The 24,596-nt window shown below is 39.6% G+C and overlaps 1 protein-coding gene and 1 long non-coding RNA gene across 14 annotated transcripts in view; one reads left to right on the forward strand and one right to left on the reverse strand.

Annotated features, from left to right (window-relative positions):
* NAV2 (neuron navigator 2) overlaps positions 1–24,596 on the reverse strand; it is a 676,025-nt gene that overhangs the window by 16,075 nt on the left and 635,354 nt on the right. For all 13 annotated transcript variants that reach the window (XM_072985896.2, XM_078383145.1, XM_072985895.2 and 10 more), the window contains 11 exons: positions 21,995–22,069; positions 18,729–18,812; positions 17,426–17,537; positions 16,287–16,432; positions 13,363–13,535; positions 9,932–10,085; positions 8,676–8,835; positions 7,811–7,911; positions 6,307–6,402; positions 4,627–4,795; positions 616–851 (listed from right to left, as the gene is read on the reverse strand). In XM_072985896.2, coding sequence (XP_072841997.2) covers positions 616–851; positions 4,627–4,795; positions 6,307–6,402; positions 7,811–7,911; positions 8,676–8,835; positions 9,932–10,085; positions 13,363–13,535; positions 16,287–16,432; positions 17,426–17,537; positions 18,729–18,812; positions 21,995–22,069 — 1,506 coding nt within the window. The remainder of the gene's footprint in view (positions 1–615; positions 852–4,626; positions 4,796–6,306; positions 6,403–7,810; positions 7,912–8,675; positions 8,836–9,931; positions 10,086–13,362; positions 13,536–16,286; positions 16,433–17,425; positions 17,538–18,728; positions 18,813–21,994; positions 22,070–24,596) is intronic.
* LOC140703129 (uncharacterized) lies at positions 10,078–11,286 on the forward strand. The gene is made up of 2 exons (XR_012082467.2): positions 10,078–10,148; positions 11,110–11,286. It is a non-coding gene; the product is annotated as an uncharacterized LOC140703129 (long non-coding RNA).

Genomic DNA, 24,596 nt, shown 5'->3' on the forward strand with positions numbered 1-24,596 from the left:
AAGGAGGACAGCCAGAGCATGAAGGTAGCAGCTACATACTACGACAATGACAAAGGGACAGAGGGAGCAAGAGAAGACTGGCAAGCTTGATTTGGGGGAAAAGTAGCCAAGAGACCAGTTTATCTTGTCAACAGAAAGCTGCCAAGTCAAAGTACGTCATAACACAGGCAGATTTTATGGAGACAAAGTTTTGTCTGATGAACTGTCACCACCGGAGACAGAACAGGGGTTCCAAGAAGACATGTAACCAAATAACATTCTTTACTTGATAATGATCTACTAGATACTAGCTGCTAATGCAGACCTTGAAAAAGTTCATTTTTTGGACTACAACTAACAGAAACTTCTATCTGATCATGCTGACTGGGCAATTCCAGGGATTTGCAGTTCACACACACATACACCCAAACATTTTGCATCCACAAGCCTGTTCTTAGATCAATAATGCTTTGGGTTACAGCAAGAAAGACCAGGCCACTCTCAAGAAAATCACTGTCTCCATCCCTGATGGAGTAAGGCATAAAAGCTCATAGTCCACTATTGGCTTGGAGGATACATTTCTTCATTTTGGAAGAGTAAATATATGTTTGCTAAGTCAATGGCTACATTGCTCACCTTACTGGACTTGTGATCCACGTTAAACGTTGCAATAGCACCATCAGCCAGCTCTCTGCCCTCTCTTAGTACCAGATACTCTGACAGACGATTGGCTAAATACGTCTTTCCCGTACCACTTGGCCCAGATAAAATGATTCTCCTATGCTCCATCAAAAGCGACACGTAGCGTTGCAATATAGGCTTTGGAATTAGAGATTCAAAAACCAGACAGTCCAAACTATTCTCCACAACACCTGCAATGACAGAGGCTATTACTCTTAAAAACGTGCTTGAAAATGTTTTTGAAAAGGATTTAAAAGAGACACTAAGCAACAACACCAATCTCTCAGAACAAGCAGATCACAAGGATTTAAAGTGGTGTCTCTGTGTATAAATTCATGGGGTTTGAGGGCCATTTTAAAGATTTCCTGGCAACCTAAGGGTCACATTCCCAGGGAGAGGAGGTAAAAGGGGAGGAGGTATGGTTTTAAAAATGGCTTGCATGTTTCATGTCGTATTATTTTTAAATTTTACTTTCTCAAGGTTACCACACTTAAGTTTTTCTTAAGAGAAAAGTGGATTTCATTTACAAAAAACAATCCTGAAAAGTTTTGTTGCTCCCTCTAGTGGCTTTAAAAATGAATTATGGGGTTTTGAGAAGCAGTGATGCCAATGGCACCTCAAAATATGAGTTTACAGAGTGGGCTTTGTCCTCACTAGACTGTGGGTTTTTGTTTTTCTGGTTGGTGAGTTTGGGGGGTGGGGGACGCATTTATATCTGCAAACTTCAGGGTTCTTCTCAGCCTGCTGCTTCTCAACTGCAGCAATTTCGTTGCCTAGTAATCAGTACTTCTCACCTGAGTTCACAATTGGAGGGTGTGATAACTTTTTTTTTTAAAAAAAGAAGAACCTCTACAGAGGATTTCTGCAATGTCAGCAGGCAGAGGTGACTAACTCAGAAGACAAACTCAGCTATTCTTAAACGCCAACAGAGGGAATTTGAGTTGAGAGATTAGACGAAGTTGGAATGTTTAATACCAGCTACCAATAATGAAGATTAAACACTTGTATGAACAGCTGTGTCTCTGGAAGGTACTAATGTTTTACTAACTTACCACAAAATATTCAGAGACTGCTTCAGTCACACAATAATATTTTTTATCATAAACTGACTCTTAGTCTAGCATTAGCTTAGCAAGGGTTTTCTTTTTTCTTTAAAATTCTACATACTTTTAAACACCATGTTGTTATCGCACAATGAAATTGGGAAAAACAGACTGTCAGTGCCCATGGAATGAAGCAAACCTGGTAAAATGATTTTTTTTTTGGTTGACTGGTTGAATGTTGCTGGTTTTCTTGAAGCTAATCATTTCAGCCCACTATTCTATAGACTTTCCCCTGAATATTGGATGCCACATAATTGTCCGACTCTTCATGACCCCATGGACCAGAGCACACCGGGCCCTCCTCCAGAAACCTGGTGGGGCAGTCTTTATCCTCCACATTGTGTTCAGAAACTTTTCTGATGTGGAGAGACTATACCGGGGGGGGGATCTTAATGTCCAAATAAAGATCTGCTTACATAATGCTCGATTTCATTCCATGGATGTTTACTTGCTAATCTTATAGTCCATTATAAACAAAACTTATTTCTGCATAACTGAATATAAGATTAGCTGTCTTCTGAGCTTTTTAACCTCCTTGATAAAAATCCAAGGCTGTGGCATTTTGAGCATACTGGATATAATGAGAAAATGATTTCAAGTTTTTCCAAATCTGAGTACAGAAAGCCACTGCATAAAAACAGGCCTCTATCACATCTTGTAAGTATACGTTATAATCAATTTTCTTGAACAATAAGACATAAGACATAAGAAATTTATTTGTCATTGCGCTCACAAGTGGGTGCAACGAAATGAGGTGCTCTTCCCCAAGGTAAAACTGGACAACACTACAAAAAAAAAAGTTAAAATATACACAACTTTCACCATCCAAATATAGATACCCCGTTTTCTCTCAGCAATTAAAATTCCACCAAAAACCTATGGCCCCGCATTTAAACTCAATACTGCACTTGGGTAAAAACTGTTCTTGAATCTGCTTGTCCTTGCTTTCAATACCCTGAATCTCCTTCCTGATGGTAATAGTTTAAAGAGCTGATATCCCGGATGAGAGGAGTCTTTCAGTATGTTAGATATCTTCCTCTTACATCTGTTCTTATACAATTCTTCCAAAGAGGGGAGTGAACAGCCAATGATGTTTTGGGCCGTCTTAATCACCCTTTGAATTGCCTTTTTCTCTGCCACTGTGCAGCTCGTGAACCATACACAGAGACAGTAGGATAATATGCTCTCAATCGAACTCCGATAGAAGGTGATTAACAAACTCTCAGTCAATTGTTGCTTTCTAAGAATCCTTAGAAAATACAACCGTTGTTGTGCCTTCCTGATTAACACACCGGTGTTTGCACTCCAAGTCAGGTCATTTGTTATGATAGTCCCAAGAAACTTACATTCAACCACCTGTTCCACACAAACTCCATCTATATACAGTGGCTGAATGTCTGCTCTTTTTTTCCTATAGTCCACTATGAATTCCTTGGTTTTTTGGATGTTAAATAAAAGATTGGTTTTTTTGCACCAGCGGGATAGCTGTAATACCTCGTCCCGATACGCAGACTCATCATCCCCAGAGATAAGTCCTACTAGTGTAGTATCGTCTGCAAATTTGATAATCCTATTACTGGGATGGTTATTGGTGCAATCCGATGAATAAATGGAGAACAGCAGTGGACTAAGGACACAGCCTTGTGGAGTGCCAGTGCTGAGTATCTTGTCAGTAGAGATGTAGTCATTCAGTTTAACCCTTTGTGGACGATTTGTTAAAAAATCCAAAATCCACAGACAGATAGAATCTGGAAAATCAAGATCTTTAAGTTTGTCTATTAATCTGTGGGGTATAATGGTGTTAAAAAAAAAACAAAAGCTTTAAAATAGGAATGGGCAACTTTGGCAGATCTGAAGGCCAAAATTTAGCCCCTAGGCCTCTCCTTGGGTCACATCAGGTCCTGCAAGGGCAAAAGACGACAACATTGGAAGGGGAAAAAAATCAAAGCAGGAAGCGACTGCACACACTTTGCTGGGGTCTGATGTGCTTGTTTTGGTTTGGAGGTCTGGGTTGCTTAGAAGGGACAGCTACTCCCATAAAAAAATGCAGTTCTTGGAAGCCTCCAGAATTATTTAAATATAAAAAGAACTGGTTTTATTTCTAAGCTCAGTGGATCATGGGAGGCTCTATGGCCACCTCAGAGGTCTGGAAAATGGCCTCGAGTGCTGCACGTGGCCTCTAAGCCACACTTCATCCACCTGTGCTTTAGGGATTTTAGCACAGGCATGCAGCTTTACTGGGCTGATAGGATGATTCCAAAGCTCTGTTGTTGTTGTTTTATCTTGCTGATTGTTCTCACCAAAGGAACATTTGAGAGACAAGCAATCTACACTGACTTAACAAGAACTGCGCATGCAAAATAAAATGCTGCAATATACGGCAGAATACTTCATGCATCTTATCTTCATTATTAACACACTTGAAAACCAACAATTGAACAGGTATAGCTTAGTGGGTTGAAGTGCTTGGTTATGGAGCCTGGATCCCTACTGTGCCGTCAGGGAGGGGGTTAGCTGAGATGTGTGGCATGTGTGTGGCAGGTAGGTTACATGTCCTACCACCTTTATGGTCTTGGGCAAGCTGTACAGACCCTAGAATACCACTAGAAGAAGGGAGTAGCAAACAACATTTGAATACTTTATAGCTAGAAAATCCAGGAGGATCACCATAAATTGGAATTGATTTGACAGCACATAAATATTAACTGCTCACTCATAGTGACATGCAACTTAAGAAAATCATTATTTAGTCAAGAGACTAAGGGGGGAAATGTATGGAAGTCGACTCTGCATTTCTGAAGTTCTTCCAAAGCTGAAACCTGTAATTACAAAGAGCTGTAACAATGGACCACCTATAATTTACCTTTGATAGTCACGGCGATTGTGTTGTTTTCACCCACCAGGTAGCCACAGGGCAGGAGCTCAGGTGTCTCGGTGCTATTTGTGCGAATGATTTCCCCAATGCTGTATCCCATGACACTGTCTGAATTCAGTCCTAGCTGACTCACAGGATCCACATGAATGATGTATTCCTGTCAAGAAAGAAAGGAAAATGGAGAAAATAATCTTATTTGTAGAGTTTGGAATTTCAATCAATGAAACACAATCAAATGCATTTTTTATGTTTGAAACAAATTAATCCCTAGAATAGTTCCCCAAAAAGGATATGGAAAAAATAAAACCAAATCCAAAGCCCACTTAAGCAGAGATCATTGTTTCTCCCGCTTATTGGAATATTGGGGTAAACGAAAATAAACAGTGAGCAAAAGGCTACCAGAGCTATTAAAAAACAACAACGACCTCACAATAAATGAACAGAGGCAACTGTGAATTCAGTCTCTGCTGCACTGTCATGTTCAGTTTCCAGATAAATGTTAAAAATATAGGTAGAGGTGCAATCATTGTTGTCTTGCATTTTTATGTTTAAAATGAAGGAGCAAGCATGTAAACCTGAAACTGGAACAGGATGAAAAGCTTGTATTCACTATATATGACAAAGCGATACACTTCTGACAACCAGATATTGGGAGAGGGGTAACAATAAGGATTCCCAGAATTTTCGTACTTCGCTCGTAAGCTGTGATTGGCCTCTGGAAGGCTGTGTTTGGACACAGTGTCAGAGCGCATGTCATTCTGATCTGATTCAGCAGCCCAGTTCTTGTGCTCCTCTTTTCAGATTATGAAACAACAGTTGCACACACAGTTCCACTGAAGGTACTGCCACTGTTAAAATCCAGTATTTCTGCAGGGGGAAATGGTGCACAGCATTTCCAACATGGCACGTTTCCCACCAAAATGGCTGAATTTAGGGGATGCTGGCACCAGGGCTTTGTTTTTAATTTTTATTTATTTATTTATTTATTTTTGCAGCAACAGGACAACGTTGTCCCAAAAAGCTGCTTATCTTGGCATAATGTACGAGGCAACAACATGCATTCCCTTGTGATAAGATGAACATCTTCACAAACACCAGAAGAAATGTGCGCATTGCAGTTTCCCATGTCATAGTGGAAACACATATTTCTTATTAGTATTTCTTTGAAACAGGAAATATTCCATGCCTTTATTTAGGGTCAAGAAAACTGAACTGTAATAGAAGATAACAGTCTTCTGTTCTTTTCTGTTTTTGGTTTCTTTTGAAATTTAAATTTGTTGTTTGGAATGCTGCAATAAATTACTAAAATTATAACTGAATAACAATACAGCTGTTAGTCAGGATTTACTGAGAATGCATATACAGACATAATCCTCAGTGGTGAAATATTTTGATCAAGGCAAATGGCACTGTTTAATATTACTGAACTTTGTTTTCCAGTGCCCCATAGAGACAACTGTAGCAAAGAAACTTCAACAGCATTTAAAAACTTTTTTCAGAATTATGAGATCTGGAGAAAGCACCAGTGCTCACTGATGCAACAAAAAGTGGCCTGTCAGCACTGCTTCCATCAGGAACCAAATGAAAATACTTTATAGGCAATACTGAGACTTTCACTTTTGAAAACAAGAGGATTTTGACAGAAGTAATCAAAACAACACGGCTTACCTTAAACAGCCTTCTAACAACACCATCAAGAACATCCCACTTGGTCTTTCCACTGACTCCTATACAGCCAATGAGGAAGAGGCGAGGCCTAGAATCCTATAACGTAAACACATGTGTTGAGAGAAAGCTAGATTTGGAGACATTGTTGTTCAAAAACACTAGTTAGTTGTCTGTGCTTCCCATATATTCAAAACTCAGATCCAAGATCTAAGTTCACGTCCCATGAACTATGAAAGGTAGGGTATGAAAGAACTACTGAAAGAACAAAGCACACATAAAGAAAAAAAAATCTATCCATTCTTCAGACTGAAAGCTTTTAGTCTGCCCCCTGAAAACCAGGAGGCTTGGTCTGAGGTGAATCGCCAAGATAGAAGAGCACCAGGATACAGTTGGGTACAAAGCTTGACTTCCGAGAGCAGACAGCCTCTCTTTTTTTGACCAAATGAAACCTTCCTGCACAAGGAAAAAACAACTGAAACTCAGATGGGTTTTTGCCTTGCACAAAGTGTTGCACAATCTTTTTCACAATGTCACACAGCATCTTCTGCTACGTCTTGCAATGTGGTGCAAAGAACAGCACCACTGCCAGAATTCTCTTCATTGGCATATCTCTCAATCCAACCCATTATTTATAGCAAGGATGGGCAACATGTAGCCTAAGGACCACCATAATGAGTCTGCTTTACACTGAGGTGTATGCCTCCCATGTGCCTGGTTTTGTTAAGGAAAGTTCCCAAAGGTGTCTCCCCACAGCTAAAAAACAAACAAACAAACAAGCTGTGTAAAGTTGTGGTGTAGTCTACAGGAGATCCAGGGAATTGTGAAAAGCTGGTTTGTGAAGGAAGACGTATTTCTCCCTCTGAAGAATTTTGAAAGATCTGGCCCCAAGTGAATGAATTCAGCTTAACAGTGTAAGTTCCAAAATGTCCTCCCAAGCTTCCTCAAAATTTGATAAGTGTGTATTGAGGACAGATGAATACTTATTGCCCTGAGCCTGATATAGGGCTTAGATCACCTCCCAATAGCATCAAGCCTTTTTTTAAAAAAAATGTTACTTCAAAATGAATGAATGAGAGACCACGGGGCATTTTTCAACTTTGGGTTTGGTTCAGTTTCTCTTGAAATTTGGAATAAAGAAAAGAGAAACTGAACTAAACTCAAAGTTGAAAAATGCCCCATGGCCTCCCATTCACTCATTTTGAAGTCACTTATTATTATTTTTTTAAAAAAGGTTTGATATTAGTGGAAGGTGATCCAAGACCTAGTAATCCAGTACCCACAGGGCTGGGTTTCACAGCACCCATGGCGCCTGGCACTGCATCTTTTGGTAACAACTTGTCTAATGGACAGACTCCACTTATTTCAAAAGCATGCACACTTTTCATGCCTTTTTGCACAGAAAGACTTATGGATACTGTTTGTAGAAATACTTTCTGGATGACTTGCGCAGAAATACTTTTCCTAGGAAGATTAAAGTGCAGGTACCAAAATCACTGTAACTTACTTCTTTCCATTTCATTTCATCCTGAAAGCTGACAACTATTTTAACATGTCTACCACTTTCTTTCCGAGAAGAACCATCACTGGGGTCATCAAGCAGCATATCTGTGGACAGAAATAATTCTTTTAGCGACGTATAGAGAGAGTCAGGAAGAATTAGTGTACTTTGTTCTTATCCATCAAAACTCTGGGCCAGGGCAAAAAGAAATCATAACACACATAAATTATGCAAATTAAACAGATTTAAATACATGTATTTATTTTTCATAATTTTTCATTTGTTAGGAATTGGGAAACAAACTGTGCAAAAATAATGAACACTCTCTTTCTAAGTACTGAAAATTCTTCTTATCTTTACTTTGACTTCTCAGACTTCACCAGCCATATATTATATTGGCTAGAAACTTACTTAGCAAAAAACAAAGAAACAAAAAAGCAAACTTCTTAGAATGGCTAATTCTCTGAACACTGTCACTGTCCAAAATGTCAGTATTGCAGAGTATAAAAATAATTTCAATACATGCAAATTCTGAAATAATCTAAAGACATCCCTAGCAACTTGGAATAGATGCATAGAAATTTAGGGAGGATTACAGAAAAATCAATGTGGTGTTTTCTCTTTAAAAAGTCTTACTTCCCAATAAACAAATGCAATTAGATGATTGAACATGATTCTATGAAGGTGGAGTCACAGCTGGAACATTGTACTTCAAAATATCACAGAACAGAAGATAATGTAACCAAGGTAATGTTTCCATTTTCCATCCTTAACCATTGCTAGCTCCATGATTTTCATTTATTTAGGGCTACAGAATATAACCCATCCTAATCCATCCCCTGCTCCCCACCCGCCCCCTGCATGTACTCACCAAGACTAGCTGACTCTGTGAGGTTCAGGCTGTGCTGAGAGAGACCCATAGACTGCCTTGGAGAGGAGGAAATAGAGACCTGAGACTGGGCCCTGCTACAGCTGCCTTGATTTTCAGACTTCAGCCGGTCATTTTCTGCTTTTAGTTTCTCAATCTCACTCTAGGTTGGGGGGAAAAAAGCAAATGAATAATAAAAGGAATGAAAAGCACGTAGCTCTTCCACTGTATTTATTTCCATGTGTCCATGTTTAACAAATGGCCAAAAGTCTGCTTTCCTGTCTGTCCGCTTTCCCCCATGTCCAATGCCTATCCTTCCCTTCACCAAGAGACCAGGCCTTCCCTGTCCCTCACTTCTGTGGATAAGATGTCTGTTGGGCACACCTTTCCCTCTGTTTATCTGGCCTTTGTTGCCACTGCAGCCACTCTTTCTCAAGTCAAGCAGAAATATGTGAGCAGGAGAAAGATGTGGCCCATATTCTACACCAGGTAGGTATCCCAAAATGGTGGACGAAGTGCCTCCCAGCATACTCTGAACATCAGCTTCCAGGATGTGTGAGGAAGTTGAGATAGTTTCACTGCAACCACCATCAGCACTACAGTGAAAGCTGGATTTATTGTGCTAGGAGACAGTTGTGTTTTTCTTTTTGAATCATCTGGGGGCTGTAGAAGGCAGTTTCTGCCCTGCTTCTTTGAGGACAAATAATACTCCAAATAAGTCACAAATCACAAATGCATTGTAAGTTCAGGTTAAGAGCATACAAAGCAACACTTCCAGTGTTTATCAGATCAGTGTTCTAGTTATTCTCACTCCATGTACTGAACACAAAATTTGCAACTTCATTTTTCCTGGCAGTCTCCTAACTTCTGATCAGTGCCTAACAGGGAGATGTTTAACATGTGTCACCTTTCCCAGCACACAGCAGAAACTTCACCTGTTGACTTTAAACTTGCCACAATTAAAGGTATAGGGCATTTGTGAAACAAAAGGTGGCTAACTCAAGTTGCCAAGGAGAACAAATTATTTTTATGTAGGAAAGAAACAGCTAGTGTCTGCCATTTTAAAAAAGAAATATTGTCCTACAAACATGTTTTACTTAAAGATCACAACTTAAGGTTTTGCTTTGGTATTTCCTCTGGAATGAAAAGTATAGTGGGAAGTAAATTCCTTCACAGAGAAGCTCTAATTTTAGGTTTTGTGGGAAGACAGTGTGTGTGTGTTTGCAGGGGGAGGTGATGCTGCTGCAATAGTTTCCCACCTGCATCCTGTTCATAGCTTCTCGAAGTTGGTCCAGTTGGTGGGCAGAGCTGAGGGCCTCCAGACGGATATCAGTCAGCTTCATCTCTTTGTCTCTTAGCTCATTTCGCAGCTGCATGACTGTTTCAGCTTCGCTATCGATGCATTCCGAAATCCTGAGAGAAGGTTTAAAAACAAAAATCAAAACTGCCGAGTCAGTATCTCAAAGAAATCAGGAGGTAATTCTGCATTAAAGCAAAAATTCAATGCCTTGGGGCTTCAACGGTTTTCTTTTTTTCTTTGTTTCTTTCTTGGAGAGAGTGAGATTGTACCAAGGAGGTGCTCAATAGGATACAGTAATTGGAAAAATGTCTCATGCCCATTAATGGAAGTAGAACACAAGTAACTTGTATATAGTTTTAGCACCTAACCTGTTTGACCTAGTAGTCATTCTGTGGGAAACCTATTTAGCTTGAAAATCCCAAGTAAATTAAGAAGGTATAGTAGCAGCAGTCACTTGGAGATTGATGGTCTTAAAGAAAGATTTAGCACTCAGCAGGTGCAATGCACAGCTGGCCGTCCTCAATAATTCTGGAGGGCTTTGGAACCCTATACCTCTTCAGAGACGAAACATTCCTTAGCACTCTACGCTGGTCGGACTTTTTTTAATTCTCCTGGCACCAGCCTCCTTTCCCTCCTCCCTTCTCCTATAGCTGAATATATGAAAGACAAGCAGTGCCATTTTCTGGCAATTTCTCCTATCACATGCATGTGAAAACATTCTTTTCAGCTAGATTTCTTTTAATAGTACAGAAACCAATTATATGATGCTGCAATCAAGAAATAATAAAGTAGGCTAGGTAGAGCATCTGTTATCTATGCTAGGTGAAATTTTCAAGAGTTCAGGCACCGAAATTAAGTTTGGAGAGCTTCAGGGTGCCTGACTCAACTAAATTATGAGGTTTATAAAAGCCTGAAGTTCTTGCCCTTGGATTAAAATCCAAAATGGGTGTGATTTCCTAACTTCCTTTGCTCATTTCTGCCAGAGTTCCTCTTTTCCAAACTGCACTCCTGCCCCCTCCCCTTCAAAACACATTATTGCTTCCAATTTCTTGCCTTAAAACTGTGTCAGCAATGGGGGTAGCACAGAAAAATGGCAGAACAGGTATTGACAACAGGTATTTCTTTCTGAACCTTCAGGTAGACTCAGCTGCTCTTATTCCAAGGGGGGGGGGCTCATTCCAAAAAGTGAATCACGAGCCCTTTCCCTGTGGAGTACATGGACACCTCCCATTGTCTAAAATGACTGGGAAAGACATCCCAATCCACACCACCAGAGGCGGAATCTGAAACCTACATCTGTGACTTGAGTTTGCACCACCCCCCATTTTGGATCCTTTTTCTAACAAAGGAGTCTGGCACATGGACATGACTTTTGAAACTTTTATGCCTTTTCTGGACCAACCACAGTAGTGCCCAGTCTGATGAAGGGAGTCAGAAGCTAGCTTATGTTTGTGAACTTTTTAATGGTGAAATTAAAGACATAACCCACCCGTTTTAGGATTACGTACAAAAACCACACAGCTTTTTTTTAAAAAATTAGAGAATTATGGTGTGATTTCCCCTTCTCAGCCCAGTTCAGTAACTCCTCAACCACTGATGCCTTAGCAAGCATATGCATGTAATTAAGATGGACAGCCCTGTGCATTTATTCTTCTATACCTGTGGAACTGCCCACTCCCTACTACACTGAACTAAGAAAGCCCTTTGTATAGGACTGATGTGTTCTCACATGGAACACTTGTTGGCCTCTGGATTGAGGTCACAAGCTTCTGCTGAAAGGAAAAAACATTCTGAGGAAGCACGAAGTGCTGAAAGCACAATATACAATATTATAATTTCCCCTTAAAAAGACCAAACAAGCAACTGATGAAAGCTCAGAAAGCCCACTTTTCATACTAGATTCCCAGAATTCTCCAAACCATCAGGGCCAATAGCTGTGGTGACTGATGAATTCTGGGAGTTGTAGACGAAAAATATCACATCTCTAAGCTGTGTTACTGCTTCCAGGAGAATGGAAGTTAAACAAGATCAACTGACTAAGAACATCAAGCAAGTAAACTTTTGTGAGAAAATTCTCACAATGTACGTGCAGAAAAATATAATCTGGCTCCAGTGGGTGCCTAGCTGGGAATGTATGGACAAACCTGGGAACTGTACTGCTGTCTTCATGTTTCTGTTGTGTTCGTCTGTTTTCTAATAAAAGTTACCACTAGAAAGCAAATAAATCAACATGGAAGCCTGAGGCAAACTAGTGTTCTGCATTTTCCTCTCCTAATTCTCTGCTGTCTGCAGACTTTGCAGATACTTGTCAAGACTCGCAACATTTGCTGCATATTTTGAATGATGACAGACAAGGCACCATCATGAAAGACATGATTTCATTGCTTTAAACTTTGCCCCATATTCGGTGTCACAGGGACAGAGTAACTTAAAATTGATGATAGTGAGATTAAGTGGTGTAGGATAAGTGGACTTTTTAAAAAAATAAAAACCATGACTGTTTGATATCTAAAATGATAGTGTCTTCATTGTCTGAAATGTAAATTTCAATACTGTCCCAATTTCTCGGGATCAGATATTCCCTGTTTTTAAATATCTATTTATGCTGCATCTTATCAATAGATACTACCTTGTCCTGAACAATCCAGTAAAAATACACCTCAGCAAAGGTTTGCAATATGGTTTACATTGGAAACAATTTTCTGAAATCCCTCAAATATTTCTCAGCATCTTTTGCCCTTTCCAGTCCTCCCAAAAGCTATGTCCTAGAGTGCTTCTTTGAACAGCAATTTCAGTGGCTGATCCAGCAGTTTTATGTCAGAGCAGATTCCTATTTCACATTTAGAACTTGGGTTCAGATATAAGAAGAATTTTTTAAAAAGACAAATCTCAAGTTTCTGCACTCCTCTCCTCTGTGGATTTACCTCTCCACTTTATGGTTGTCAGTTCAAAACATTTTAAATGGAAACACTGTGACTTGAAAAAGGGATGCCACCCAGCAATGCATGAAATTGGACTCGGTTCTTCCTAACAGCAATGTGTGATCACTGGCCTTTATCCAATGTAAACAACGGGGGTTATTTCCTTCATGTTCATTTATTTCCAGAGGCACTAGAAGTGATTTACAGTCAAACTCACTAAAGTGTTTCATCTTCTAGAAGACTATGGCAATTTCCTTTACAGCGAAGGGAAGGTGGGAGACACTGGGTCAGACACAGAATAAGCATAAAGGAATAGAGCAGAGACAACATTTAGAACTTCCAGTGGAGAAAAGTGATTTGAACCAATAATCCCCTGTTCTTTCATAATGTGCTGGTTTGAGTATTCTAAGATAACAAATGCCATCATATGAACAGGGATGCTAGCTTTTAACATACAAAAACAACTCACAGAGAATTGGAGTGTGAGGTTCTCAGTAGTGGGGTAGACACAACAGAGCCGTTGTGAGGCAGTTTTGGTGACGAAGGCAACGAATAATCTGTCATCTCCTCAATATCTGAATGAGAAGATGCTGACTTGGGGGACTTCTTTTTACCAAAGGCTTGTTTGAAGGAACTGCGCAACTGGAAGAAGACAAAAATGAAACTGATTATGAATTAAACAAATAAGAGCTTTATTACAAGAAATAAAAAACAGAACAGAGAATAGTTAACATGCACACTTTAAGTATTTATGTAACTCCCTTTGTATTCCTTGCAATACGAATGAACAACAGAACTATGGGTGTTCTTGTTCTCTCTCTGGAAAGTTTTACATCCTACTTAAAAGATACAAAGTTAATACTGTTGCAAACGTGCTGGCTGTTGACAAGATCTCATTGTGAAGAATGTAAAACGCTCCTCTCCGTTCAAGAACGGGATATATTACGGGATTACCTCAGGTTGCAGTTATGAAGTGATATGGCTCAGACAAGGTTACGGATGCTGACGAAGTTAATTGTGCAAATGAATCAGTTAGCTTTGTATTTTAGAACTGAAAACACATCTTCCTTACCTCATTGACCTGCCAGAGGAAGTGCAAGCAAAAAAGGAAAGGGGGGGGGGAGGAAAAAAAGACAAGTTTTAACAGATAAAGCCACTGACAGGGAAAGCGCCGGATTTCTCAGATAAACACGGTCCCACCCCACCAAAAAACAAAACAAAAAGCCCACTCTCACACACAAAGAATGTTACCGGAGTTTTTCCTCCCAAAGGAACATCATCATATGACCAAAAATTGGCTCAGATCTTTTACATAGCAGGAAAGACAATGCACAGCTTTCCGTATCCCCCCCCCCTCTCTCTGTGTATGGATTAGCTTTTCCCCATGCAGTAGTAGGGATTTCACTAAACTCTTGGGATCCATTCTACCGCTACAATTCTGAGTTCATCTATTAAATGTATAACACAAATCCTCAAAAGAACTATACACAAAAGTTCTATTTTCTATGGTACAGTGACAAAGAGATCTATATTCAGCTGATGTTAAAGTATATTCCCTTTGCACGTGAAGCTATAAGTATAATTTTCTTTGACCTTTGGTCTAACATGCAGAAGCCAAGGTCTAGAGAGAGTGCAGCCCTGAACCCATTCCGTGGTTTGACTGAATGCTTGAAGGAGGGGGAAATACTTTATTTATTTATTCTATTTATATCCCGCCTTTCTGGTCTTGCGACCACTCTAGGCTTTAGAGTCTGAAATTTATGGCTTCCTATTATGGGTAGCAAGATCAGACTCACACACTTATTCACATTGTCCACACTATTATTGAAAGTTATTTCCTTTCTAGGTGACACTGAATCGCTTGCAATGTTTCCAAATCTAGGACAATAAAACTACTAATAAAACTACAGGAGAAATTAGTTGCATTATTCAATCTTGGGAGAGAGCTCATATACAGAGAGTCTGGCCAAGAGTCACGGAGGAACTGGACAAGCTCAGATGATACTCCTGCTCAGGCTGACTCTTACCCGCAGGCTTACTGCTGCAAAAGGGCAGTTGTCTTCATGGGGGGAAAAGTCTTAGAGAGTTGAACAGGGATTGTGATTCTACATTAACCTAAACCCTTCTTCAGGATCCTCGAATTCCTCTGGGATAGGGTCCATTTATTTAGGTACAAGACACAGAATGAATCCTAGGGCTAAAAGGAACTAAGAACTTCCTTCAAACTACTACAAGGTCATGGTCACAAACACAGAATCAGTCTTCACAAAACGAAACCTGGGATCAGGTACCTTTCCTCCAGCACATGGAACCTTGCATACAATAAAGGGTAAGCAATGAAGAAAGCGGAAGTGAAAAACAATTATGTTGAAGATTTCAGGGTAGCATTTCTCTCACAGGCTAAGCTTAAAGACTGTAGTTTCTGTTTCACCATTTGTACAACGGTATGGAAAAGAATGGCCAAGGAATAATGAATATGAGTTAAATTAGATTGTTGAGACATTGAGGCAGGTGTCAGCTTTCTTTTGTGTCATGCACAAACAGATGATACTGTATTTATCTCAGCCATTTGTGTGCTAGATCTTATCAACTGATTTCTATTTAAAGAGAAACCCACCTACCTCATATTTTATAGCATAATCATTACTATTCAGTATAAATGCAGTGAAACATAGTGGCAAAATGCAACTTTCTGAACTGAGAACGCATTCAAGGAAAATACATGTACAACATTAAATCAGTGACCAGAGTGACTGGCCTTTCCCTCCTTTTTTTCCCTTTACAGAACTGTCAATTCATTTAGAACAGCTCTGTAGATACATGAGTGTGAACTTATGTGCACATGTGTTTACTTATTCATTCACATTCTGTTTGCCAGTCAAAATGATTCTGCCCTGTCAAGCTGCTAGTTTCCTCACCAGCAATACAAATTTTATGATAATGGCTCCAAAGGAAGTCCACATGTTAATGAATGGTATAGGAGAAAGAAGGATTAGGAAAGGGCTAACACACCCACCCCATCCATTGTTATCAGACATTGCTTGTGAAATGTGTATTTTAGGTCTCAACAGCTTTTGCTTAGTCATCACATCCTCAATAAGCACAAGGTTATTCTTACATTTGTTTGGTGTCTATAATGTCCACGTTCACTCATGGAAATAATTTACACCAAAGATGGAGAACATGTGGTTCTCCTCATATTGTTGGACTACACGTCCCATCAGACCTCCTGAATGGCTTTGCTAATAGGAATTTTGGTCCAACAATATCTAGTGAAGCTACATACGCTGCCCTCTAATATGCATAGCCTACATCACTCACATCCTGGGTCTTCTAAATTTTAATAGAGGCATGTTTCAATTCCTTTGATGTGCTCTAATGAAATCTACATACCCAGTTCTTTCTCTTCTTTTTCTTAGAATCACATTCTATGTTGCTTCCCACACTGGAATGACTAGTAGCACTGTTAATGCTAGAGACACTGTCAGAAGAGTGTTGTCTTCGGATCCGTAAATCAGTGGTTTGAGCAGTCCCGCTTCCTAGGTAGGGATTTATATTTTGTTAAACACATTCAGAAGTTGTACTTGCTCTATCTTTCCATCTCTACACACAGTGAATTATTGTGTTGTATGCTGTGTGGATATTATGAGCTCTTGGGTGGGGTTTTGGGACTTAGGGATTGTTATGAGGGTGTGTGTGTGTTTTGATCTGGTCTCTGAGTGTCGTTTGTGAATTTCGTTGTATGTGTATATGGTATATATACATTCAATGACAATAAATTGTTGACTAAATTGATTGAATTGACACATTCTCCTTGCCACTGTTATCACTTTTTTTTTCACAGCTAGCACAAGCAATTAGGACATGGTCCTTCAGCTGGATCATTTGTCACCATGTATAATTTGTGGAAAGGGCAAGGGAGAACTGCACCCTGGAACCCCACTCCTGCTTTATGGCATGCCACTGCTGCCACATTAACCAAGTACACAGGATAGCATCACTGTGGTAGCACTGGAACAGGGTGTGAATCTTGATTGCTGGGGTATGAGGGTAGTGGCTTGATGGAAACAGAAGGCAGAATCCTGATTGTTGGCAAGGTGGCAATGATGGTGGAACTTGTGTTGAGATGGGGGCAGCAGATGGCTGTAAGGTGTCACAAGACAAATAAGGCAAGCAGGTAAGCAAAGCAAATGCAAGATTAACTGGAAGGCTGAGCTTTTACTGTCTTTCGTTTGCATGTTGTTATAGCTTTGGACTCAGGTAAGCATCTGCCTGGTTAAAGCACATGATACACCTAAAGTATACTCTCTATTGTAATGTAAGTAGAACGAGTGATTCGGAGATACAAGTTCATAAACATCATTGGCAATAACAAGTCTCTTGGTCTCTGAAAGAAAGTTCAAGGACAGATCAATAATTACGCAGTTTATCTTTGGGAAATACATTTCCAGACTTTGCATCAGCTATTACCAAGGGAAGCTAATGCCCTCAGAGTGCTAGGCTATTACTGAAAGTGTAGGTTGCATCTTTACCTTTGCAGGCGAGCTCAGGTGTGTTAATTACTCCATTAATAGCAGCCTGAGCAGCAGCATTTTGTTTCTTCAGGAGCTCAATCGTTTTCCTTAACTCGTTCAGTTCAGAATCCTGTGGCACAAGAAAACCAAACATTGCTTTTGACTTCTCTAAAGACCAATGACCAAACAGCTTTTACAGCACTGAAGAATAAGACCAGCAGGATCAATTAGCCAGAAAAATGTTTAGTGGGTGCCCTATGGTGAGGTAGAATCTCTGAGAAGTAGCTAAATATCTGAAGTAGCATGGGCTTGTTTCTTCCAACATTAGGGGGTTTGCCAGTATTCAAACTGCTTTTTGTCTACTTGCTTAAGGATAGCTGCCATTAGAGAAAGGTAAAGTGAGTTGTACACATCACTTTATTTCCTCATTTGACTCTGCTGGTCCAGCCAAGCACTCTAATTCAGTGGTTCTTAACCTTTGTTACTCGGATGTTTTTGAACTGCAACTCCCAGAAACCCCAGTCAGGACAGTTGGTAGTGAAGGCTTCTGGGAGTTGCAGTCCAAAACTCCTGAGTAACCCAAGGTTAAGAACCAGTGCTCTAATTGACTTCACGAAAAAATATCCACCTTGGTTGGAGCCCACTGTGTCAGATGCATGTTTCTAAAGTTTGCTCTTCTCAAGTTCATCACGCGCAACTCAATTCTTGAACATATGGGCCAGTTTCACTGCCATTTGCAGGCACAATATACCTTGCTCAATATTGATCTACTTGTATCACACAGGATTAGACACTATATAGACTATTCTATGAAAGGTATTTGAAGATAAGGCAAATTTAGTTTCCATGCTTCCACATGAGTACTATTGAGCTGTTATCAGCTCACTTGTTTGTTTGTAAGTTGGGTAGACTCAGGAGGAAATCAGCTGCTACCAAAGAATCAATAAGATTTCAAACTGCAGGAATTGGATAGAAAATAAAATAAAAAACAAACTAGAATTAACTGGATAATTCACTTTCAGTACCTATTATTCATGAACACACTGGTTAAGTCTTTGATATGACTGAAGTCCGAGGACATTTAAGATAACCTGAAGAGAGTTACAACTGCATATCTATATTACTTCCTACAGTACTTTAAATGTTACATATTATAATTTTAGGATTTTGTAGAAAACATTACTGATTTCAGTACTACAGATGTTTGCAACAAATTTATGGCCTCCAGATATGTCTGTTTATTTACTGAGTAATATCCAGTGTAAGGCTAGCAGAAAAATTACAAGTGTCATATTCACAAATGACAAACAGGTAAACTTGCCTTCTGTTCTGCAGTCATGGTAAGGCTTTGAAGTCTAATGGTCATATTTCCTAGGCTTTGTTCAAAGGCTGCTACAAGGTGAGCCTGCAAAGTAAATTGCATTACACAGTTAAAGCTTGGTTTGCCTGCCAAATCATCGAGTGGATCTTGCACATTGTACAGGATGTAATCCACATGGCTTGCACTGTGCTAAAGCTTTCCCTTGCAAGCACTGCCAATGCAAGCTGAGCCTTGGTGAATCACCATTCTCAGGATGACAAAACTATAAAACTAAGGACCCCTACAATAACCATCCATGTTGCCATACTGTTTTGCAAAAACATCTGGCCAAGGAATAAACTTGCAATTCCTGGCTTGGAGCTGCCCCATCTGGTTGTAGCACTATGTCCTATACTTGCACAAGTACTGGTCTGTGCAGTCAGCTAATACCAAGTATGCTTATTCAGTATAAGTATGCTTAGTAGGGCAGATTTAGAATCTTTTCCCCCAAACCGAGAAAAATCCAGAGATCTTTTTTTTAAACACCTCTTTGGTACAGTAAAACTTTATACAGTCATTGCATCACTATTCTCCATCAGCACATAGTTGCCTTATCCTAAGAATTTCTTCTCTCAATTCACTATGAAAACATCTATGAAGAGTATGATAACACTGGGATATGTGGTTCTCTCTCCCTCTGGCCTCTGTGAAAACATGCCCAGCTGAGTCCGTGAGAAAAGTGGCTTAACACTGACTACATTTGTTATAAACCTAGAATGTTTGTTTAGAAAATACTAGAGTCCATAGTACTCCTTTGAGAAGATGTGCCAACAATTTAGAACACCAGTGAAGACTTTCAATTCTTATACAGGGGTCAGGAGGGAGAGGCATTTAAAGCTAATTCTGTAAATTCTGTGGCATCAATTGAAGTCATCTACTATAGCTATACTGTATAGTGATTGTGTGTCCACTCCATAAGGACAAAAGTGGCTGGTATTTGACAACAGTTCCTTGAGATATGTATACTCCCTGTGCTGCAAACTGTTCATAATCTGCTGTAACTCAAAACTCAAATGTTATGAGCCACAAGTACTGAATTAAAAAGCAGTTTGTTCTTTTTGGCAGTTGCAACTGTTAAATGGTATTCTTTTTTCACATAAATATGTTTCTCATGCAAAAAGAAAGGAGAATTCCCATATAACTCTATGTTGGTCTTCTCTCCTGCCACTCCCTGAGAATCACCCTCTTTTTCCCTCTCTCCCTTCTTTCCTCTCTTGTTCTTTCTTTAAACCAAAACTGCTCTTTTTTCCCCTTTAATTCAAACTCAAATCTAGCCATGCTGCTCCTTTGATTATATTTCCACCCTAAACTATAACATTGGAGTGTTACAGAGCTATAACACTATAGCACTGCATAATATATCTCCAATACCCTGTATTATTACTAGCGCTGTAACATTAGAGCACCTTAGAACGATAATGATAGAGCTAATTTTTTAAAAAAAGAGGATGGAAGGAGGCAAGCAAATGCCACTTCTCAGTAGGAGAGTGGATGCAGCTCCCACTGGGATCCACATGGAGGACCCGTCCCCCCCAATATTAAAGAGAAACCTACTGATGGGAGAGGTGGGCAATGGTCAAAGCAATGCATCACTAACAGGGAACACACTGAGGAATACCTACCTAGCCAGTAACTATAGCAGTAACAGCTATGGACAACTATGAGCAAATGAGTGAGTTCCTTTTTAATGGGTACATTCCAAACTCTGCTCACTCTTGCATAAAATCTTGGTAGCATTAACCAAGCTATAAGGATGGATCTGAAAGAGCCCATACTGAGTATGGAGGTGGAGCTTGGATAAGAACAATATATGAGTATGAGAAGACCAAAAGCCTATCCAATCCATTCTGTTTATAAAGTGGCGAAGCCATGACTTATGGAAAGTTCACTACCAGAACATGAGTGTCGCAGAGTATCCCTAATCCTAAACATACACTCTAGATCTTCTCCAGCTCTGCTATATGATGCTCGGGGTGGGGTGAGGAGACTTGCCCATTCTAAACCTAAGCAACATAACTGGGACAGGTGTGGGGCCACACTTATGGAGTCTGAGCCATTCCTTTACAGTGCAGGGAAGGAATCTTTTAATCCCATGTGCCTCCAGTCTTAATCCCCTCTAAATATCTTGAAGATCTGTGATATAATCAGGGTGGGCAGTCCCACTACAAACTATTTTATACTGTAGCTGTGTCTAACCTTATGGTAAAGACCCTTTCTCTACTTAGCTGGGTTGGTCCATCCACAGCAGACATTCAATCTGCTATGACGCCATACTCAGAGTCACAACAGCAATGTAGAACCAGGCCTTTCACAATTAACTTTTGGATCTGTAAACACTCTCAGGTACTCAGGAATATTTTTATTTATCTACTTATTTATTAGATTTCTATCGCGCCCTTTTAGACAAAGTCTGCTCCGAATAGGGATTTCAAAATTAATGCTGTCAGACATCCATCCAGTTCATTATTATGAGAAGGGGCAATATTGCCACACTGGTAGTTCTAATGATATGTCAGCTGTTGACACACTTAAAGAACTGGTCACACCTATAGTTTACCTAAGTGGAATTTTAGAAATATGGCTGTGAAGAAGAAAACTAATCTGAATAAGATGGGGGGCTTTTTGCACAAGTTGGCTGCTGGCACACCATCAGAATGTCTTATAGTTGCTAGAGTTCAGGGATCCAGGCATATGAACACAATCTTATGAAGCAGAAACATAGGATGTTTCCCATTCATTCCAACAGAAGGAGCTAATCCACATACAGTATATCCATTAGAATGAAAAAGGATTTTCTGAGCCAGGGAACTCTATATGTGTTTTCAAATGTTAGAACCTGGAAGAAGTAGGAACATTAAAATAGAAAAAAAGATTAGCTACCTAAGCTTTTCTATTCTCTGCCCTGAAAAAAAAGCCAAGAACAAAACAAGAAAAAGACAGAGAAAAGTCATAATGAAACATTTACGTGATTTTTCTGTTTCCAAAAACTAAACCAACCAACCAAAAAGCAAACAAACAAAAAACAGAGAGAGAGAGAGAAGACTCAACTATGTGGTTAAAAAATTAAAAGGAAACCAAGCCTGAAATGAACTGCTTATAAGTTAATACAAGTATTTATTTACTTTTATTACAAAATGCTATTTGGAGTTCTTTTTCTTTTGCTTGCCAATAGGGAACAAAAAGGCAAAATATTTTAAATAAACAAACGAATTTCACATTATACTCACATTGGCAGTCAACTGTGTTGTCAGAGCTGATACTTTCTCCTGGGATGCATCCAATTCCCTCCTTAGCTTGCGAATCTACATGTTTCATTTCAAAATATTATTTTGGTTAAAAAGATGACCATCAAGGTTAAGATACAGATAAATGAAAAAAAAATTAAGAACACAATCATAGACAAACAGCTGCTTTAACAGGCTAAAAGCCTAACAACTTCTGGGGCCAAATTTGAAGGAGTAAACTTGGCAACATTTAGCGTTAACTTTGTGCAAATAATGACTTCTCACTTGGGACACCTACATTCTGGAATCCTCTTTTGAATAATGCTTGCAACATCTACATCTGGAAAATGATCTAAGCCATGGTTTTTAAAAAAATGCTAGAGATGTTTGTATTTGGTCTGTGTCACCAACTGCTGGTTTTTGCTAGATTTTACATCTGATGTCCATTACGGCTGATTTTAACTTATTTCAAAAATTATTTATGCTTATTCATAGCCATATCAGGGACATGGTGGCACTGCAGGTTAAACTGCAGAAGCCTCTGTGCTACAAGGTCGGAAGACTAGCAGTCGTAAGATCGAAACCACATGATGGAGTGAGCTCCCGTTGCTTGTCCCAGCTCCTGCCAACCTAGCAGTTTGAAAGCATGTAAAAATGTGAGTAGATAAATAGATACCACCATGGTGGGAAGGTAACAGCGTTCCGTGTCTGGTCGTGCTGACCACGTGACCACAGAAACTGTCTACAGACAAACGCTGACTTTATGGATTGGAGACGGAGATGAGCACCGTGCCCTAGACGGGATTAAATGTCAAGGGGAACCTTTACCTTTAGCCATGTTACCTGCTTTGTATAGCATTTTCTCAAAAGAATAAAATAGCTTAGATGGAAAGATAATTAAATTTCAGAACTTAACATCTAGAGGAGTGCAGGAGTTTATCTCTCCTTTTGGAACTTGTGAGCATGAATTAGAGGGAACCATTTGGTCTTCCCAACACTGGATGTATTTGGAAATGCTGGGAACTTGCGCTGAAGGACTTTGACCCAAATTACATTAGGGTGAGTCAGGAAGGTAGATCAAAAATTATGATCCTGCAGCATCTAGGAAAACTATACAGTGGTGCCTCACAAGACGAGTGCTTCGTTTTACGATGAAATTGCATAACAATGAAGTTTTTGCGATCGCAAAATGATGTTTCCTATGTTTGTTTTTTCTCTTTGCGATGATCGGTTCCCTGCTTTGCTAACTGATCATCGCAAAATGATGATTTTCGCACAGCTGATTGGCGGTTTCAAAATGGCCGCCCGCTGTTTTCTGGGACGGATTCCTCACTGCACAGGCAGCGAAAATGGCCGCGCTATGGAGGATCTTCGCTGGACGGTGAGTTTCAAGCCCATAGGAACACATTAATCGGGTTTTAATGCGTTTCTATGGGCTTTTTAAAATCACTTTACGATGTTTTCGTTCTATAGCAATTTCACTGGAACGAATTAACATCATAATGTGAGGCACCACTGTATTATGCACTAGATTGTGTTGTAAGTAGTTATGCCTATTTCTAGTAATCTCCTACCAATAATGATAATATAGGGAAAAATAACTGAATAATTTTTCAAAAACTAATTCAACCAAATCTCAATAGTTCCCAAAGTCAATTATTTTTACAAATGCAAGGAAATATACAAATCAGTGAATGCAGCTAGAAACTCAAGTGTTTAGGTATCTGGCTGTGGAGCCAGAGGTTGGGAGTTCAATTCCCCACTGGGCTTTTTTGACAGTGGCTGTACTTGATGAGCCGTAGGGTCACTTCCAGCTCTGCAGTTCTAAGGTGATAATGATGATGATGAAATGGCTAAGCTCACATGATACAGATCTAATGACTGAGTGGCCCAAATCCTCTTACTTAACCATGCGGTGTAGCACAATGTACCTAGTTATGCTGGTGCAGCACATAATGTTTGGAGGTGAATTGCTCCAAGTCAGGAAGCCACCATAGACATTATGTGTAACTCAATGTGCAGTTGATAATGTTTACAGGGATTTCTTAATGGTCATGCTGTTTGCATAGCTGCACAAAAGGATTTTGGTCAATATGTAATAAAGTGTGGCAAGCAATTGAATAATGTGCACCCTTAAGATACACATTTAACCGTAAAGAGAATGCAGCAAAATGCACACAGAGATGGAAATTTCCTTTTTACCAGGCACTGATTAATTAATGCCCCATTCCTGGCTGAGGCAAGTCCCTTATTGTTAGTAGTGTTCCAGAATAATGTTAGGCCATTGCTATTTTCAAAGATATCACTATGTGTATAGCTTTCCCAGAACTTTTTGCCACTGAAGCAAAGGTTTAAACTTGACCATGATGGTTAAATAGCAAAGGTGATCCTCACATGCCTAACAAAAATTGGAGTGGATGTTAGACCATGAATTCAGTGCCTTCAATTCCAATGTGTCATTTCTGCCCCAAAACACCTACCAACTTACCTACCAATATATATTTTAAATCTTGATAATTTGGACAATAGAATCTCCAAATGGGAAAAGGTTGCAAGGAAAAAATGGGTGTAAGCTGAACTTAAACAAATCTAAGGCCAACTATGA

The sequence above is a fragment of the Pogona vitticeps genome, chromosome 1, assembly GCF_051106095.1.
Source record: "Pogona vitticeps strain Pit_001003342236 chromosome 1, PviZW2.1, whole genome shotgun sequence".
Classification (NCBI taxonomy): Eukaryota; Metazoa; Chordata; class Lepidosauria; order Squamata; family Agamidae; genus Pogona; species Pogona vitticeps.